Genomic DNA, 21,542 nt, shown 5'->3' with positions numbered 1-21,542 from the left:
TGCGAGACTCTGGCCTGACCTACCGATGGGGTAGGGATCAGGGAACTGTCCACGGGCTCACGTCCATTGCGGACGCACCGCAATTCTTGCATGATTTGGGACTATGGATGCAGAGAAAACATCTAATGCTGCCTGGGCATGGTACCCCACTCATGTGATCCCCTTTATTCCAAGGGGTTTACGAATCCAAACGGAAACCTGACTAATTTGGTATGCAAAAACAAAGAGAACTATATCCTCTGATGTAAATTATTTTATTGCGTTTTGGAATTTTTCTTTGGTAACCAGTTTTATGTCCACCCTACCAAACCACCAATTTTCTTTTTTAGCCTCAGTGTCTGGGCCAGTAGGTTCAACTGCAGCCCCCTTGGTTAGGAGCACTCTAATGTGACATACTACTTGTCACCTCTAGCATATCGAGTCTAAAGTAAGGTCTAGGCCACGTGCCACTAACAGTCTGTTCCTCTCCCTCCTTAACTATTGACACACTGCCTTCTGTAGGCAAGGGAAGAGAAGGCACTCACCTTCCTTAGAACATGGGTGCAGGTAATCTATCTGACCTAATCATGCTACTATTGCTCTCTTAATATGCGAGCGTCCTCCTCCTAACAGAGGGTAGTGTAACTGAATATTCTATTGATCCGCAAAGGCTCTCACCAACCCCAATGATTAACCACTCTGGCTTTATTCCTCATGGGCATTACGGTGATGAGATAGCTACTGACACTCATCCTACAGGTGCATAGACCGACACATGATCCCACCTGGGCCACAGCACATAATTGACAAAAAGCGGCACCCCCACTGCATGGTTTAGTATTCCCTTATTACTCTTACCCCTGCAATAGGTACTGTTACACCGAATAGGTTATTCGCATAGCAAGAAAGTGTTTATTCTTTAAATTTTTATTACCTATCCTTAAGCTGTCCTAAACGCCTAGATTTGTAATGAGAAAGCATAAAAACTGGAATCCATATACAAGTCTTGTGTACGTGTCTTGCAGGAAAAACAGCTAGCTTGCATTTTCAGTTTATAGTTATACAAAATAGTGCACGTTACTCAACAAAACATGTCTTTTACTACTAATTTGTCATGTGAAAATCACTCATGGGAAATGCCCTGAATCTGTTCAAATGTATGTCTATGCACTTCAAAAATAAAGAATAATAAAAAAATAAAAAAACTAGGCCTAAACCATAATTTCATTGTTAATCTCGTGAAGTAACGCTATATCTTAGTTACAGTGCATGTTTATTCTGTGTTGTTTAAATGACACGGAATTGTAAATTAACGTTGCTTGTACATGCCATCAATTCCAGAGAGGTGTTTGTGGTGTTTGTTTAGCTTGTGCGCAAACACTCACAGGGTTATTCACTTAAGTGAGAATTCAAAGTGAATCTTAAATTTAAGTTGGTTATGCTTCCTGTATGACTGCTTTGGCTTTAAGTTTAAATTCACTTTGATATTGGGATATTGCTTACCGGTATTTGTTACAAATACTGCTTTCCGTCCTGTTAAAGCTGCCTGCAGGCAACTAGTCCTGATTTTTATCAGTCGCCAAGAGAAAAATTGGTGAAATTGGTAAAATATAGTAGTATAGTGTAGTAATAAAGAGTTTTTTGTTGTTCTCATACAGCTATTTTTTTTTTTAAAGGTTTTTAAAAAAACTTTTTTTCTTGTTAGAGCTTGTACTTTCACATCATTAATTTTTATAGTTCACATAAGTTCATTGTCGTTACAGAAGCCGAAACTGCCGGAATCCCCACCTGTGGAAGACGAAGGTGTAATCACGTTCCCTCAGCCTCCAGCACAAGCTAAGGGAGCCAGCCTCACTCGAAGTCGCTTGTTCAGAGCATTGTCACATGGAAACAAAAGAGATGATTCTGACATTCTTCCAGATGATGGTTAGTACATTTTCTTTTTTTTAAATAAAGAAAATTGATTGTCACATTTGTAATTTTATTAAAAAATGTTTATTTTTTGACAGCTCAAATTATTGTTTTTTTTATCTTTAGTTTTGGTCCGAGACCAATTTGGCACTTGTTACTTAGGGGCCAAACCTTATTTTATCTTTGAATTTCCTCAGGCTTATTTTAGAAAAGTGCAGATTTCCAGAAAAAAATGTCACCTATATAAATCCCCTTAGTAACACCTTCTGGTCAAGCAGACAGCTCGGAGGGATTTGCTTTGAATTGTAGTGAGTGCTTCTCATAGAGAAGCATTGATTTCAGTGTTTGGTTTTATTAATATTATTATTATTATTTTTATTATTCTTACGATTTTTATTATATTAAGAGAAATTGGACAGTGGTTAAAGCTTGAATCTTATATTAGAACATGTTACATCACCCACTATGTTATGGAGCTTAAAATAAGGGTAATCTCCTCTCCGACCACTTTTGTTGCTTCATCCCTACCCCGTACACAATCTATTATTGTTGAGTCTAAGAACCCAGTTTTTCTCTTTAGTTTTCCTCCTGCTTAATCACACTATTGTATGCAACATGTTTTTTTTTTGTTTTTTTCTCCCTTTTACTTGTTGCAGTAATAATTACACTATAGGATGCAATTACGCTGTGTAGTAAAGTCTGTGAGCTTCCTACTCTTGTATAATTACTATTGTCATATACCCTTCGCTTCAATAAACTCTGAATAAATACATTCTATAATAAGCATAATGCGTTTTTCATTTTTTTATTTTTTATATTCTTTATTTTTCAAGAGCAGAGTTAAATACATGCCTTGGTAGAGACATAGCATGAGATAAGATCACAAGATATAGGTGTGAGTTGTCAAGATATGCTGCACTTATTTTTTTTTTGTTGTTCACAGCTACACATGCCTGTCTAGTCCTAGCTAGAATTGTGTGCTTGCGGTAGAGGGAAAGTAGTATTATATAATCAACAGGGGTATGCATAGCTAGGTTATCAAAAAAGCTTTACCACTGGATAGTATAAGACACCACAGCCTAGGATGTAGAAATACTGACAAGAATATAACACCCTATATAACTTAACTATCACAAAAAAAATATATAGCAGAAGGTAAATAAGCCTTGCTGTGGAAGTGTTCTGCGACCAACTCAACCGATGCCTGCAAAGGGTGAGCTGCTTCCGTGCCAGAACTGGAGTCCAGCCAAAGTGAGTAGATCTTCCCACCATTTTTTAGCACTCCCTGGTAATAAAGCGTTGGTTGAGGATCTTCCTGTGTGAGAAAGCCAGGGATGCATAGTGGGAATCCGCGGAATGCTTAGGTCTGGAGTGCAAGATCGGCGAAGCTTATGTGCCGACCTTGAGGTTCATCTGCGCCTCCACTTCCGCGATGTTCTGTGGGGGACCCTCAGCAGAGACCCTGGTCTGCAGCAGTGTCCAGCAGTTGCAGTCCCAAAATCCGTGGCTCGGCACACTTTTGTTTTGTAGCTTTTGATTGCGTAGATTCGCTCCAAATTGTGTGCACAAGCGGTCATAGGCTTGCAGCAGCAGGTCCACATGGAAAGGAGGCCGCAGGAAGGCCCGCAGTGCAGTAAACCCTGGTACGGCCGTCCGTCCGTCTTCACAGGTAGGGCTCAAAACTGCTGTGTAAAGAGTCATCCAGTTGGGACCGTGATATCCCCCACCGGTCCAATGGGGGGGGAGCACAGGGCTCCGGAACAAGCCCTGGTAGCCCCAGACAGAGGATCGACCGCCTCCCCCGCCTCAGGCATGTCTATAGTCCGCCAGGTCATCAAACATGGGTCATGCTCATTGGAGCCAGACAGGAGCAGGTTGTGCTTTCAGCTGAGTCCTCTCTAGGGTAGTAAACCCAGTTTGTGCCAGAAGCTGAAAGTTCAGATTAGTTATCAGGCATATTAAATGATTTTCTCAGATGAGCTCTAGCCACATGCGACTACCTCGGTCGGCTGTCAGGCCCCACCCCCCATAATGCTTTTTTCCCTCTACATTTTCTGTGTAAATTACAAGATGGTGCCAAGTAACAAAAAGTAACTTGTAATTTTCAATTGCTATTTTTTGTTGAAAAACAAATAGTATATAATCCTAAATTTAGCTTTTTTTGGGAAGCTGAACTGATATAAACGTGAATAATATATTGATATTCAACTAATATATTTTAGAAATATTTATAAAATTACTCCCATGGCTTCTTTAAGTATTTTTAACTTTTTGTGGTGAATGATCTGCCAAAAAATAGAAATATATAATTTGTAGGGGTTGCTCACCAAAATCGCAGATTTTGTTTTTAACATTAACCCTTGCTTATTTCCTTGGTTTAATATCCTTTAAAGTAACATTAATGTGGATTTTATGTTACAGGAAGGAATCCGCAATGTTACGAAGATATGAGCCCTTTGTCAAAAGCTGATTTGGAAGAATTTGACACATCATTGTGTGTTAACAACAACCCTCTACAAATCCACAATGTTGAAAATATCCCACATAAACTAGGGGAAGATTCAAAGGACCCATATCCACCAAGTAACAAGAATGAATGGTTTGTATTTTTTATTTTTTACATTAATGTGTAGTGATTTCTAAGAATTTACCAGCTATTTCTTCTTGTCTCTAGCAGTTTGACTAATTGCAACTATACCTATTATTTAAAAGACCAGGTGCTCTGTGCAATGTGAGAGCCTAAACACAAGTGACTTATTCATTAAAAAAAAGCAGCTACCACTCTATGTGAGTCTCTCCTAGACTACACACAAAATCACAAATACAAAACAGTGCACTCTGCTCTAACTACCACACAGAGCACTGCTTTCTATTATTTATTTAATACAACTTCCAGTTCAGTTTATAAGCACATCATAGGGCAGTGATGGCGAACCTATGGCACACGTGCCACAGGTGGCACGCCGGGCCCTTTCTGTGGGCACGCGGCCATAGGTCGCCGGGAGGGGGAAGACGGCTTGCGCGGGTCGGCATCAATGCAGAGTAGGCACCTGCCTGCTCAAAACGGCAGGCGCCTACTCTGCTTCAGTGTCGAAGGACATGGAGGCAGGGGGAGGGATCTGACAAGCAGATCGAGCCTCCCGCGAGCAGGCTGTGGGGAGCGTTGCCGCGCGTTCCCATGGCAACGCCCAACACAGCATTGCGCGGGAGGACAGGAGAGCGGAGACATACAGCCACTTACCACCACCGACTGTGTCCCCCCTCCTTCACCAAAGGTAAGAAGAAGGGGGGGATAAAATGTTTAATGATTATGACAATAAAAAAAAATTACTACCTGCAGCACTCCCCCCTCACATAGCACCCCCCATTTACACACAGCACCCCCCCACCCACTCACACACAGCACCCCCCACCCACTCACACACAGCACCCCCACCCACTCACACACAGCACACTCCCACCCCCACGCACACTGCACCCTCCCACCCACACACACACTGCACCCTCCCACCCCCACACACACAGCACCCCCACCCACACACACACAGCACCCCCACCCACTCACACACAGCACGCCTCAGACACACACAGCACCCTCCCGCCTCAGACACACACAGCACCCCCACCCACTCACACACAGCACGCCTCAGACACACACAGCACCCCTTACACACAGCAATCCACACCCTTACATACAAACACATACACTGCACCCCTCAATGCAGTGTATATATATATATACATATATATATATATATATATGTGTGTGTGTGTGTATTCATCAGTCTGTATGTATTCAGCGGACTGTGTGTGTCTGTTCAGTGGGCTGTGTATATGTGCTCAGCGGTCTGACTGTGTGTATGTGTGCTCAGCGGTCTGTCTGTGTGTGTGTGTGCTCAGCGGTCTGTCTGTGTGTGTGTGTGTGTGTGTGCTCAGCGGTTTGTCTGTGTGTGTGTGTGCTCAGCGGTCTGTGTATGTGTGTGTGTGTGTGCGCTCAGCAGTCTGTGTGTGTGTGCGCTCAGCAGTCTGTCTGTGTGTGTGTGCGCTCAGCAGTCTGTCTGTGTGTGTGTGTGCTCAGCAGTCTGTCTGTCTGTGAGCTCAGCAGTCTGTCTGTGTGTGTGTGTGCTCAGCAGTCTGTCTGTCTGTGTATTCAGCAGACAATGTGTACTCCGCATTCTGTGTGTGTGTATTCAGCAGTGTGTGTATTCAGCAATGTGTGTATTCAGCAGTCTGTGTGTTTGTACTCGGCAGTCTGCATGTGTGTGTACTCAGCATTCTGTGTGTGTGTGTATACTCAGCATGAATACACACACGCAGTCTGCTGGATACACACACACGCAGTCTGCTGGATACACACACACACAGTCTGCTGAATAAATACAGACTGCTGAATAAATACAGACTGCTGAATACACACACAGTCCGTGTTGGCACTTTGTATTGCGGTTTGGGCACTCAGGCTCAAAAAGGTTCGCCATCACTGTCATAGGGCAATAATTTGATTTGCTGGTAAACATTTGTAGTTTTTGTGTGGTCCCCCCCCTTAATTTTTCATTTTTTTTTTAAATGAAAAAACTTTGTAATGATTGCTCAAAGAATGTTATATGAGCATTTTTTTTTTCCTGTTTTCCCCAGCACGTCTATGTAAATGTATGGTAGAACTACCTCTAGAGCAGCTAATACAGCACAAGCTCTTACTTAGAAATACTGTTCTATTTATTTACTATTATAGATATTGATTTGGCTACTATAACCATTTTCAGTATGTTGTTTGGGCACTATTACCCTTATCCATTTACCTTATGTATGTTAAAAGCTTTTTAATAAAATAAAACCTATCTTTAATCCAGCACTGGGCAAGGTTCTCCTGGCTCGGTTCTACGCCCCGTCTGTCATCAAATGCTTTTCATAGAGAAGCATGTGTTTGGACTGTTTTCCCAGGCCTAGAGCACATAAGTGTGCACTGAGTTGTGGAGGGTGGACAACGAGAGGTGGTAAAAGAGAGAGTATATATATATATATATATATATATTTTTTTTTTTAACCCCTTAAGGACACATGACATGTGTGACATGTCATGATTCCCTTTTATTCCAGAAGTTTGGTCCTTAAGGGGTTAAACAACCAAATACTTTCCAAATATGCAGGGTGGGAGCACGCAAGGGAGCGGGCATTAAACATCCCCTTGCAGGTGCTCCCATCACTGCCTGCACCAAGGGTAGAAGCTCTTTATGTGCCTGTCGCCAGCACACTGTGCGTGCTGACAACAAACCTCATTTTTGCACAGAGTTAACATTTGGCAGCCCGGAACAGAGTTCAGACTATAACTAACCCCATGGAGTGTAACTAGCCCCATGCAAAAAAGTGCAGATTGCTCTGTATTTGCAGCACTTTAAGCAGAAACATTCACATACAGATTCCTACCACCAACTTCTTCTAAAAGCAAAATTGGTCATGGACATTGAGTAACTCTTTAAATGAAGTTGTTTTAGTCTTTTTTTTTTTTTCTTCTTCTTCCATTATTGAAACTATAACAAAGAAACTTTAATCAGTAAAGTGATGCCCATATTGGAACTATATTTGCAAAGTTGTATGTGACTCACGTTTTTATGCACTTATATATAATTGGCAGTTTTTTGTTTTAATGCAACTAGCTTTCTATATTATCCCCTTTTTCCAACAGAATACACTAAAGGGACACTATAGACACTAGAACAACTACAGCTCATTGTATTTGTTTTGGTGGAGTAGAATCATTCCCTCCAGACATTTTGCAGTAAGCACTGTCTTTTCAAAGAAAATGTAGTGTTTACATTACAGCCTAGGGATATCTCCACTGGCCGCCACTCCTATGGCTATTAGAGGTGCTTCCTGCCATTCAGTGTCTCCACCCTCTGCGTGGAGACACTGAACCTTCCTCATAGAAATGCATTTCTATGAGGAGATGCTGATTGGCCAGGGCTGTGTTTGGCTTGTGCTGGCTCTTCCCCTGATCTGTCTTTTTGACAAGCTAAGCCAATTCAATGCTTTCGTATGTGAAAGCATTGTGATTGGCTCAGATTCCCACTTTTGGTGATGTCAGCCAAGCTGGCAGATAAGGGGCAGAGCTAGCAACAGAAGACTTAAATAAAGGTAAGATTTTGCTATATTTTAGGGACGGGGACGGGAACATGGGGGCTAGATGGTGATTTTAACACATGGGGTCATGAATAAATTTTTGTGTTCCTGCCCATATAGTGCTCCTTTAACCCCTTAAGGACCAAACTTCTGGAATAAAAGGGAATCATGACATGTCGCACATGTCATGTGTCCTTAAGGGGTTAAGCAGTGCTTTCTAGATTTCCTTGATATGTTGGAAAGAATGTGAAAAGTTAAGAGCTAGACAAAAATAAATTAATAAGCAACATGCTTAAATAACCACAATAACACACATCATATCAACCACCGTCTCTCACGCATACATTTTAACCACTCTCATAATCACAACTAATCTGCTACTCACATGCTCATGTCAAACTTGCTGCACACTCTTAAATACACACATACTAGTTCCTCACACAGTCACATAGTCATATTCTTGGTGTCATGGCTCATTTCTGTTTCTTCATGGTTTTTGTTCATCATGGTGATGTTACAACACATTATCATTTACAGATATTTACTATTTATAGAGAATAAGCAAATTCCACAGTTTTGTACAATATAATAGGATTACAGACATTACATAACACGCATGTAACTACATACTGGTTCTTGCAAGCTTAAAATCTAGCAGAGGTTAATACATGGTAGGAGGTGATGGCTAAGGTAGCGGAAACATAAGAGCCATGGTAATGTTGAATCTGTATTCTCAATTACAGCTCATTTACAGATAACTGAAGAATCAACAACATCAACCCTGTTCTTGTCTTTAGTCATATGAGATGTAGTCAGAGCATGGATAATGGATTGTGTTTGATTTTACAAGAACAGAAAATGCTTTGTGGAAGTTTTTTTTTCATGTTTTTAAACCATTTAAATTATATAGATAATGGCTAATCTGCATATTTTTTTTTTTTTTACATGTTCAAACCTCCTATAATGGGTTTGTCACTACCACCTTTTATAACAATTCTAATTCATAAATGTTTTATTTTTCTTTCTGAGAAGCTAGAAACATACTGTATTCAGCAATCTAGATATTTGCATGTCGCAGTGAAAGCATTTCACATGACAACATAGTATAATCCTAATATTAGTTTATGTTGATCAAATAAAAGAACATTTTCATAAAGGGACACTCCGGGCTCCCAGACCACTTCTGCCCATTGGAGTGCCAACTCCCACTACCCTTAACCCGGCAAGTGTAATTTTTGCAGTTTTCATAAACTGCCATAATTACCTTGCAGGGTTAAGTCCTCCTCTAGTGGCTGTCTATAAGACTGCCACTAGAGGGACTTCCGTGTTCTTAGAGCACGAAAAGTGTTTTAAGCGACGCTGGACGTTCAGCGTCGCCGAAATCCCCTTAGGAAAGCATTGAATAATGCTTTCCTATGGGGAGGTCTAATGCGCTTGCATGGCCATTGCCACGCATGCGCATTAGGTCTCCCCCGCCGGCTGATGTTGGTGGGGGAGGAGCCAATACAACTTAAAGGACTGATAAATGTACTCCGACCATTATTTCTCAATTAAGTGGTCTGGGTGCAGTGACCTTTACTTTTAACCTGGCAATCTAAAACATTGCTGCAATACGACAATGTTATGATTGCAATGTTAACACACCCCTAGTAGCTGTCTTCTTGACAGCCACTAGAGGCACTTCCCCTGAGAGAGTCAGATTCTGTTCTCAGTCAAATGCTGCTCCTAAAGAGCATTTGATTGTCACAGTGCAAAGATTTTCTGCGCATGTGCATTAGCCTCCCAATGCTTCGCGAGACCAGAGCTGTGATGGAATAGTAGTAAGTAAAACTAATCTTTTAAAGCCTCACGGGGAGCGGATATCAAATTAGGTAGAGTCAAACAAACTTTAGGAATACATGTTTTTATTTCTAATGCTATACTGTTCCTTTAAGTGCATATTTATGATATTTTTCTCCACATTAAAATGATCTTCTTTAAAAAAAAGTTCTGCAGAATAACTCCACCCCTTAGCTATGCCCTCTTTTAAAAAGTGGGAAGTAAGCAGTTGACGCTGAGCCCTTGGCATGAGTATGCCCCTCAGCCAATCACTGTCCTCTTATTATTCGCTCCCTTTACTATACATATGATAAGACAGTGATTGGCTGTAGGCCTGAGTCAAATGCGTAGCTCAGTTCAGTGATCTCTTTGATTGTCTAATCTACGCTGCATTTCTTCCAGTTTGGAAGACATTTTGTGAATGGCAAAAAGTGGAATTATGCTGCAGAAAGCAACAAAAATGATTTTTGCAAAAAATTGATTTGAATGCAGAGAAAAAAAAAATCTGCATTAATAAGGCCAAAACCTAAACCAAAAATCAAATGCACAGATGTGTTGGTACCCGAGTGTTTTTTTTTAGAAAACAAAAACATTATCATCCGTTTCAAAACATCCTAAACATTATCCTTGGCACTCTACATGTTTGAGAACATGTTTCATAGTGAGCAGCATGGAAGCATGGCTGAACATTATGATTTATCTAACTATGTTAAACATGTGTGCCACTAAAGTTACTGTCACTGTCTTGTAACATACTTACATACTGCTTTTATGTTTTTTTTTATTATCTTTAGTAAGTTTAAGGTAGTTAACAATATGAATTGTCATACAGTTAATATTGTTATGCAACATTGTATCAGTTCAGGGAGAATCCAGAATAGATGGTATATAATAGCAACCATGATAAAAGGTATAAAATTAGATGTCCTATCCAATTAAGAATATAGTACAATGAGTTTGTTTTATGTAGAGGTATGAAGACCTATATAGCAAAGTTTAGTTTTGAGGATGTGCTGATAATTTAATATTGGCCTTACCCAATTCTTTTTTTATGTATTAATGCTGGAAGCAGATGTATATCAATATGTACAATCATATACCACTCCTTGCTTAGGAGAAGTTATAACTTCTGTGCATAACTGAGTTTTTTTGGCCATGGTGCTAAGGGGTTTTCCTACTAGTACATTTCTTGTTAGCCATTAACTTCTCGCAATCATTTCTGGAGATTGTATTTAGGTACATCAGAAGTACTTAACCCTTTAAAAAGGATTGATTCTCCTTTTCTATGAAGTTCACCTTTTCACTTTTTCTTTTCATACTTTCTTTTTTGTGTTTGTCATCTCACCATAATTACGTTATTATTAATAAAGTCATTGTGATTAATTAGCAGTTTTTCTAGTCAGGGCGCAGTATCTCTAAGATTGGGATCACTCCTTTTATTTCATTTCCATATGCCACTCCTTGCCCACCTGTATTGTGGCACTGCTGTTCCGAGCTTGGAAACTGGGCCTGGCGTCTCCTGCAAGTCTGAGGGAGGAAAAGGTCATGTAGTGGCAGAGTTAGATCTAGGACTTGTGTGATAGACGATAGTACAAAGGCAGCTCTGTCTTCAGAGATATTTCTGGTAATATTCTACCCTCTACAGGCTGAGCCAGGCAATGCCAGTTTTGTATGAACAGTAGTAACAGGGAAAGCAGAAAAATGAAAGTGATAAAGGCAAAATATGTGGATTTTCCTTTAAAATTTACGATTGTAAATCCGTATTTTATTGAACATTAAGAAGTTACAGCTGTACATTTTACTCAGGAATATCATTTACATTAAACAGTGTGCGACCAAGTACCATGATTCTTTTTGTAATACAGCTTGTGTCTCCATCGCTCTCCTCCTTTGTTTTGGTTTTTGTGCAAGAAGGTTATCCAATAGAATAAATGGTTCAGAGCTTTTAACTCGTCAATAATCAGTGGATGTTTGCATTAAATGTATGGTCCAAATGTATCAAAGTCAAAATTTGGAAACATAAGGGAGGGGGGTAAGAAAATGCTTGTTTAGACCTCAGACTTGTTACTCCTCTGCCCTTGAGCACCACCAGAAACTTCAAGTTCTATCTAAGGAGGTGGGGGGCGGGAGAGTTCGTATTTCCATTGCTATATTAGAGGTCAGCCACTGTGTCGAGATTTCCTAGTAAGTTTGTTGCCTACCCCAGGTACTGAAGATCATCTCCTCTATTCCCCATAGGTCCTACATATGGGCATACCACAGCACCAAGGTGGTCATGTCTCTCTGCCTCCAATTTAGCAATATTAGGCTTTTTGCTACATTTAAAGTTCTGGTAGCGATTTTTTTTTTTTTTTAGGTCGATGTTGGTGTAGTCGTGTTTTAGAGGAGAAATGGCACTGGCTAAGATTGGTGGTGGTTTCTCAGAGAATCTCTGTATGAGGGAGTGTATTCTCTGCCAAAATGGTCTGATCTTCGGGCAGTCCAACAATATATGCAGGGCTGTACCCTCAGCATTCAAACACCTCCAACAATGACCTGTGCAGGAGGGGCCAGACACTTTGTGTTTGCAGTGTTTTATACCACAGGCTCAGTAGCTTATATGATGTTTCTTTGATTTTGCTTGATAGTAATCTGGGATGCGTAATGTCACAGCTCTTTTGCCACTAAGTTACTGTAAAGGACAAGCCTTGGATATCTTCCCACTTTCCCATATAGGAGGGTTGTAAGGATTTATTGTTGCAAGGTGGTGTATTGGTAAGAGATTCCGTGTTCTAGTGGGACTGGGTCCACACATAACTCTTCAAATGCAATGAGGTCCCGGCCAAAGAAGCGTCACTGCTGGACTTTGCCCAAAAACGTCTGTATCTGGTGATATCTTAGCATCTTCATAAATGGCACAGAATCCAAACCCAACAGTGTTTGCAGTGGGATTATCTTGCCATCCGCCTTTAGATTTCTGACTCATAAGAGTCTTTGCCCTGTCTGTTGGTTAAACACCTTGGGTCCAATCCCGTAGTAAAGGCAGGATTATACACCAATGGCGTTAGTGGAATGGTAAGGAAGAAAAGTCTAGCATAAAGGCAAGCGTGTGCCATATATTTAGAGTGGGTGCAACAAAGGGATGTGGAGATGCTAGAGTAAAGGTCTTCCCACGTGAAACTCCTTTATCACTTTCCACTGCTTGTGGACTCCCTCCATTGTCAACTCCACCACATGAAGAAGGTGAGCTGCCTGATAATAGCGTTTAAGGTCGGGGACCGCTAGACCTCTCTGATTATTAGGTTGTGTCAGAGTAGAGAACCGCAGTCACTGTTTGTTTTTCGCCAAATATATACAATTAACAGCTTTTGAAGGGATTGGAAAAAACCCTCAGTATAGATATAGGAAGCATTTCAAAAAGGTACAAGACGTGGCAGGAGATTCGTTTTAACAACCCCTATGGGTCCTCAACCATGTTATGTGCAGTAGTGCCCAATCATCCCAAATTTGTATTTTTTATTTTTTTATATCCCCTTAAGGACACAACTTCTGGAATAAAAGGGAATCATGATGGAATATTTCCGTCATGTGTCCTTAAGAGGTTAAAAGTGTTCCTTCAAGAAAATGGGTAAAAGAAACCCATGCTTCCTGAGGTAGGCTACAACAAGAGCAGAATATATTCAAAATAGCGGACCTGCACTGAGATGTACACAATTTAATTAGGAAATTCTTCAAAATTATTATTATTTTTTTTTTTTTTTAATTCTTTATTTTTATTGTGCATGGATTGACATACATGCATATGATGCCATGACGGCAGTGGTAATCATAATAGGAACATACATCAAAATATTGTGCCATGGCATGTGAGTATTCTGCACTTTTTTTAGAAATAATCAAACAGGCTTAACTTTGGATCTAAAGGTAAGATCTGAATAATTATACATTTATAGAAACATAAGGTTTTGCTTGGAGCATGGTATATGCTAGGTAGGTGCTAGGTACAGTTAAGGTAAACATAGTATATCATGCCAGGGTTAACATTGGATTTTGTAGTGTTACATGCTCATTCATCTGCGGACTATAATTAAGTAGTCATAATAACATAGCTTAACTATGCAGAGAGATAATACATCTAGACTTAGTGATTGGTTATCGCTTAGCAGTAGCCAACAAGCTGGGGTGGTCCTAGCACTAATCGGCGTGGGGCTGGGTACCGACACCCTTCTCCAGAGGGTGGCAAAGCTGCGGTGGAAAAGCCTCTGTTCGGAGGTAGGGTGGCTCACCGCTGGTTTCGGGCTGCGGTTCAGAGGCTTTTGTCGGGTCGCCCACCTCCTTCCTCCCGCCATTCAAACTGCGCCGTGGCTCCATTCTGTAGCTTTGGGTTGTTGCACAGCCTCTTTTGGGGGTGTTGCAGGTGTAACCTCCTCAGCAGTGCCCCCTCGGCGATAGATTTTTGCCCAAAAGGCAGCGAATAGGCGGTCAAGCCTTATCTCGAGTGAGGGTAGTGGGGGGCTGATATCCCTCACCGGCAGGGGGGGGAGGGGGAGGGGAGGAGAAGAGTGTACCAGGGAGCCCTCCGGGTGAGTGGGCTGCAGTCCGTGTAGGGAGCGGCCGCCTCCCTCACACCGTCTGAGTAGGCCTCTTCTAGACCTCAGGTTGTTCCCGGAGAGAAGCTGCCGGTTGCGGTCGAGAGACCCGTCGCTTGTTGCCGCCTTCTCAGGCTTTCCTCTCTGGGTCGCAGAGCTGTCTAGTTTTGAGGCTTTTGCCCCGATTTTAGCTTGTTTTGAGCGATTCACTACGGAGCTCCTCTGATATGCGACCATCTAGCATGGCCGCTTGGCTCCGCACCCTCAAAATTATTTTTGGTACAAACATAAAATTAGGTGATATTTACATTTAATAACTGCAGAAAACATATTATCTGAGAAGTCAGTAGTCCTTTAGTGGTTCCAAATCTGAAGATAGGAAAAAAAAGCTTCTTATTACTAATTACTCTAGGCATAGTTTTTCAGACCTCATATGACTAGTGTAAGTTTATTTATATCTTATTATGATAGTTTACAGGTTTACACCTTAGGTATCCATAGATCTTTGAGATAAATCTCATGCTTGCTGCTTGTGTGCTTTAAAAATGGTCAAGTCAATTATAGTTGAGACACTCATATGTCCATTTAAATGTAACGGTTAACCCTGTATTGTGTTTAACAGCTGTTTTGTTTGTTTGTTAGACTACAGGTAATAGCATCATACTTAGTGTGCACCATTGTGTTTCCAGTGTACTCCTTCTAAGTAACTTAAAGGAACGCTATAATGTCAGGAATACAAATATGTATTCTTAACACGATAGTGCCTGTGTTGTTGTCCCTGCCTGTCTTTGCAGAATGCATCAAGTTAAATAGTTTTATAGTTTGGCAGAATAATGTGGCTGGACATTAATTACAATATTTAACACTAGTATTGTTTTTTTCATGTAACGTTTTGTTTTTTGAGACGTATGTTCTGTAAGTAGACTATATTTAAACGCACTGCTTTTGTTTTGTTTTTTTTTAAAGTGGAATCAAGAACAGGCCATCGCCATGTCCCAGTCATGCTGAGACTGCATTACTTGGAAGTAAAACAGGTAAGTGTGTGTTTCAGATTTCAGACAGACACTTTAATAGTCTTAACCAGCAATTGATTAATTCTACAAATTCTAGACATCTGGTCACATTGACGTATGCATTTATGCACCTCGCATGGATCTGAAAATTAAAAAAAAAAAAAAAACACTCCTGAAAGATTTCTTTCCCCCTAATATTCGGTAGTAAACCCACAACCAAAAACAAACAAACTTGTATGCCTTTTTTTCTACATGTTGTCTTTGCAGGCATACTACAAAACTGTTTGGAAAACCTACAGATCTGTTTTTTGAACCTTTACAAGCCCTCCACTCTTTCCCCAACACAGACTTTCAGACTCCTTGAAAAGTGTCTGTGTTGAAGCCACCGACACTCACAAGTGATTTCAGCTTTCCAATGATTCTCAGTGAGATTAAATACAGCTCACTTGAGAAGAGCGGAAGGCAGGCATGCCAGGATGGAAGTCTGTAGAGCTAACGGAAGCAGAATAAAACCACCAGGCTGTCAGGGAGGGGGTTCAGTGTCCAGAGATGAAAGTGGCTCTCGAGGTGTGCCGCCACGACGAGTCATGCCAGAGTGCAGGGCTGGGGAAACGCTATGGAAACGTGAAGGTCTAAAACCTGGGACCTGGCTGGGCGCCAGGGGGCAGAACCCTCCACCCTCCTATATGACCTTCTGGCCACTAACCCCCTTCCTTTTTATGTTTTTTTAATCTTTTTTCTTTCCTCCCCTCTCTCTTTTTTTCTCTCGCATCGCCATCCACCTCAAATTATCCCCTACTTGGGAGGGAACCATTTATTTTACGTACCTATTCGCATATCCGAAACAGAGACCCCACATACCACACATATGGAACACTCACCCCCGACTGCCTGAGAGCAAATCCCCCCTTCAGGGTTGACAATCACAAACTCAGCGGTACTTGATAAAGATGCTTTGCACCATGCTTACAGAAATAACCCTTTAGAAAAATCTTACCTTAACCAGCTTGCTCTTTTGCAAAATCACATTTTCACAGAATGTGTCGTTATGCTCAAGATTAGCAATAGTTTTAGCTCCAGCTGTCTTTACCCAGGCTGCAAATGGCTTCCACTTCCCAGTCCAGCTAGATACATAGTGACAGGTAATTTGTGATGTCATTAGCTGACTGTGACATGGATGGCTTTATCATGTCATCAACTGAGCTAATGGCATGCATATCAATATAGTTGAAAGAAATTGGTATGGTGAATGGTTTTCTTAATCATAAATAACTGAAACTTCTTTAAATGTGTTAATATTTGTTAGTGTTATTAAAGACAGATATTCATTTTCCTTTACCTATTGAGTTGGTCTTTCAATTTGTTATATGGGTAATCTTTTGAGAGCTGGTCTTTTTTTTCCTGGGATTACTTCTCAAAATGTCCCCCCTATTTTCAATATTGTCTTTATTGGGTTATGCCCATTTTACCCACTTAGTCCAACTTGACTTCAGGGCCAGTTTTTTTTCTCTGTCCCTGTTGTCTTGTTCTTCTTTTCTTTCAACATTACACTTACCCTGTAACATATGTGATTGCATTAATTATTCTTGCTTAGAGGAGGAAAATTGCCTTTTTGAGGGAGCACTCCTATTTAAAGAGCATACAGGATCTCACAATACAAACAGCTCGTGACAGAGCATGGCGTGAGTACAGGATAAGGTGGTTTTGTGGTAGAGGTGAATAAACTGCTAAAGTTCTTTTGCAAGATTCATGGGGACTTCCACTTTTTAATGTTGTTCATGTGAAAGGGCATATCTGGAGTGCTTTAGAGAAGATGGCTGGAGACATGGATACAATTTATAATGCCTTAGAATGGATGCTTCAAAATGTGCAGATATTGGAGGCTTCTGTCATTACTTGCCATTGATATATAATTCAGTAACATAACATTGTCACGTCACCCACTGATGGAAATAGATTACTTAATTGGGGCACAGATTAGATTGCCTATCCTGGTAATTGTGAACAGTTTTAACGTGACCAAAAAGATCATGCATCAAGCTCTAACTCACAGTTTAGTGTTTGCATAGTGTGCATGTGTATGGTGAATACCTGGCTGCCTTTAACTTGGGTCTTCAGGCTTCTGTGCAGACTCCTTATATGCCTGCCAAAATTTCTTTGAAATTCAGATCTTTGTCAACACCATTATCTGCTATATGGATGTACCTGTATTGTTGAAGGAAACATCTCAGGCTTTTGATCGCTGGATCCTCCGACTGATACCTTTTTGATTAACAAGATAAACCTGCCAATCGCAGAGTCTCTTTGGGTTGAGACTACTGTTTGATTCTCCTGTTTTGGAGGTTCATTAGTTTCATTTATTGACTAGTGTTCTGAGTGGTAAAACCTGGAAGGAGAACCCGAGGCTGATACTTACACTCCTCAGATTCTTCTCCCCTTATCATCTCCAATCTTTGTTCTTTCTTTTTACATGCTAGGCATTCTGTTACTTCTAGCCATGCCCCATTTTACAAAAGGGGGGTCTATATAAGACAGATGCTCAGATCTTATTGGACATATGCAGAGGTGCATAGACATCTGTCGCATATTGCATAAAAGGGTGCCTCTTCCTATTCAACCATCAGTCAGGATTGCATATAGAAGAAAGTCCAGGTAAGGCAGCTGGATAGGCATAACATAAGGCAAGTAGTCTCTGCTTTGTCTTATGCTTATCTTTTGATTGGTTATGCATTTTGGTGAATTCCAAATAAGATTATTTGGAATAATCTCTGCTATGACCTTGAATTTTTACCTTCAGCGGGTCATGCTTTACAATTATATAATGATATTAAAGGAACACTGCAAGCACCATAACCACTATGGCAAACTGAATAATCCTGTTCGTTTATACAAAATTACAGGACAATAAAAGATAACCACGGCCAGGGGGTGTCTGAACATGCCTTTGGTCAAAATGTATAGATATACATTCACTAATGAACAAAAACAGTCAATACACATTTACCACCACTTCCTGTATTAATCTTATTACATCCACATCTCATTCTGCACTTTACAAACCTAATATTTTCTTCCAGCACAAACTGTTACCTATGTCGATTCAAGCATAACTTTGAGTGTTAACAGGTAACTAACAATCTTACCTTGACCAACTTGCTCTTTTGTAAAGTCAAATTTTCAATTTTCATAATAAATTATGTTCAAGATTATGAATAGTTTTAGCTCCAGCTCTCTTTACCAAGGCTGCAAATGGCTTCAACATCCCAGTCCAGCTAGATACATAGTGGCAGGTCATTTGTGATGTCATTAGCTGACTGTGATATGGCTCATGATGCCATTAATTGATTGTGACATGGCTTTATGATGTCATCAACTGAGCTATTGGCATGCATATCAATATAGTTGAATGCTATTAATTAATCACCAGTAACTAACTACCTTGTACACCTAAATGTTTAAATTCCCATATTTATGGTAAATGGGTTTCTTAGTCACAAACAATTGAAACTTCTTTCAACATTACACTGGCCATGTAACATATTGTACAGGGCGTGCACAGCTGTAATTTTTCCTTTAAGTAGTCTCTTTATTTTGAAGTGAAATACAACAGGATGACATTTACAGGGATATTCACTAAACTTAAAGTTAATGCAAAAATAAATCTGAATGAAAACATTGAGGCAAAAATAGCTTCTCTGGTAATAGTCTCCAACTAAGCCATAGTTTTTTTCAAGACCAAATAGTGATATCTCGACGACTGGGTCAGAGCATCTCCAAATGGCAAGTCTTGTGGGGTGTTCCCAGTATGCAGTGATTATTACCTACCAAACGTGGTTCAAGGAAGGTGTACCGGCATCAGGGTCATGGGCGCCCAAGGCTCATTGATGCATGTGGGGAGCGAAAGCTACCATCTGGTCCAATCACACAGAAGAGCTACTGTAGCTAAAATTTCTGAAAACCTAAGGCTGGCCATGATAGAAAGGTGTCAAAACACACAGTGCATCACAGTTTGCTGCATATGGGGCTGTGTAGCCGCAGACCGATCAGGGTACCCGTGATGATGCCTGTCCACCATTGAAAGCGACTTTAATGAAGACATGAGCATTAAACTGGACCAGGGAGAAATAGAAGGAAGTTGCATGGTCTGATGAATCAAATTTTCTTTTTGATCAGGTGGATGGTCAGGTGCATGTGTGTAATTTACCAGGGATGCACTATGGAAAGAAGGCAGGTTCGCAGGAGCAAAGTTATGCTCTGGGCAGTGTTTTGCTGGGAAACCTTGGATCCTGGCATTCATGTGGATGTTACTTTGACATCTACCTAGAGATTGTTGCAGACCATGTACACCCCTTCATGACAAAGGTTGTCACTGGTGACAGGGCCTCTTTCAGCAGGATAATGCACCCTGCCACACTGCAAAATGTGTTCAGGAATGCTTTGAGGAACATGACAAAGAGTTCTAGATGTTGCCTTGGCCTCCACAATCCATAGGTCTCAATCCAATTGAGTATCTGTGGGACATGCTGGAACAGAAAATCTGATCCATGGAAGCCCGACCTTTTTACAGGACTTGCATGATCTGCTGCTAATGTCTTAATGTCAGATAACACAGAACATGTTCAGAGGTCTGTGGAGTCCATGCTTCAATGAATCAGAGCTGTTTTGGCAGCACAGGGGGGGACCTCTGTGATTTTGGCTAGTTGGTTTTAATGTTGTGGCTGATCAGTGTATGTATGTTTATATACATACACACACTAATATTTTTAATATCTGTATTAATGCTGATGGGGGTGGGTAGTGGTAGGATTTTTTTTTTACTAGTTTGCTGCACAGTTAAGACCCATGGCCACATGTATGTATGCAGGTGTAGGTGTGGATGTATACGTTAATAATTATAATCATAGCGCATATTTTGATATATGCATGTGCATCCAAACTAAAACCAATTATATATTTATGCACAATCCGGATTTCTCCTTGGTCCTTCATCTTACCAGTATCTGCTTCCTTGATAAGAGTGTGATTTTACACATTTTGCCCATATGAAGGCCTTCACACACTGCCCGAGTTACTATTATCCAGATAACCTTCTGTCTTATACAGATACGTTCAAATTTAACACTATAATAATTCATTGCAACCTAGGTCCTCATTGCACAATCAACTCATTCATCATGTTTCGAGCAGGGTCCTCATTTACCATTTGGGATTGTTAACATTTGTAATAGTTTGTCACATAGTCTGTCTTCACTGGACAGAACAATTTCCATCCTTTACCAGTTTCTCCTTACTACCTTTGCTATGAGAGAGCCAGAGGGAGGTTGAGCTGGGTTGTTCATTCTCTACAGTTTCACTGAGCAGTTATTAAAACTATTCGTGACAGGCAGCACAGTGGTCTGTGTTAGAAATGCCCCCCTCCCTTTGTCACCCCTGGGTTCCCTGGCTTTGTATATATTAATTATATAATTACGTAAATTCCATTGCATCAGCCCGCAGGCAGTCTCTAGTGCTATTGGGTAAAGGAAGAAAAATATAATCTACACCTATATTTGGCAGGGCCCAGTAGCTGCTGATGTGCTCTCTGTGTTACTTCCAATATGGCTTAGTGCTTCTCTCTCCTTTGGGCTCTGTAACCCCACCCCTGGTGCTATCAACCAATTATCGCCCTGAAGAAAGAGGCCAACAGTATGCCTCCACTCATGGGCAGCTGGCTCTGATGCATCATGTCAACATCTGTCACTACACATGATCTCTAATATCTGTATAGGTTACGCCAATGGAATAGAGAGAAGGAGAGAGAGAGTAAAAGAAAAAGAAGACAGAGACAGCAAGAGGGAGAGAATAAAAATATACAAAAATAGTAATAGTGTGCCACCACTCACACCTCCCCACCCCCTCCCCTAGCGTCTATAAATCTCTCTGAGCCTGACTATAGATACGTTCTTTCCACTGTTCCCAAATCTTGGCTGAAATGTCTTCTTAAAGGTCACTAGGCATGAGCAAAACCTGCTGAAAGAGGGGCTATTTGAAACCAGCCCAATTTCTTTTGACATGTCTAGATGGTGTCAAGAAAGCTTCTCCAAACATCTATCAATAAGGGGGAGAGGCCCTGCAGAACTGAACCTATTACAGAATT

General features: G+C 40.8%; 1 protein-coding gene across 1 annotated transcript in view; it reads left to right on the top strand.

Moving 5' to 3' along the window:
• The window catches only part of ARMC2 (armadillo repeat containing 2), a 183,759-nt gene that overhangs the window by 58,163 nt on the left and 104,054 nt on the right, over nucleotides 1-21,542 (top strand). Inside the window, exons 4-6 of the mRNA XM_063443529.1 lie at nucleotides 1,743-1,905; nucleotides 4,312-4,489; nucleotides 15,360-15,427. Coding sequence (XP_063299599.1) covers nucleotides 1,743-1,905; nucleotides 4,312-4,489; nucleotides 15,360-15,427 — 409 coding nt within the window. The remainder of the gene's footprint in view (nucleotides 1-1,742; nucleotides 1,906-4,311; nucleotides 4,490-15,359; nucleotides 15,428-21,542) is intronic.

This window comes from Pelobates fuscus, chromosome 2 (assembly GCF_036172605.1).
Source record: "Pelobates fuscus isolate aPelFus1 chromosome 2, aPelFus1.pri, whole genome shotgun sequence".
Taxonomy (NCBI): domain Eukaryota; kingdom Metazoa; phylum Chordata; class Amphibia; order Anura; family Pelobatidae; genus Pelobates; species Pelobates fuscus.
Note: the sequence above shows the minus strand (reverse complement) of the source record. Positions and strands in the feature narration are given on the sequence as shown.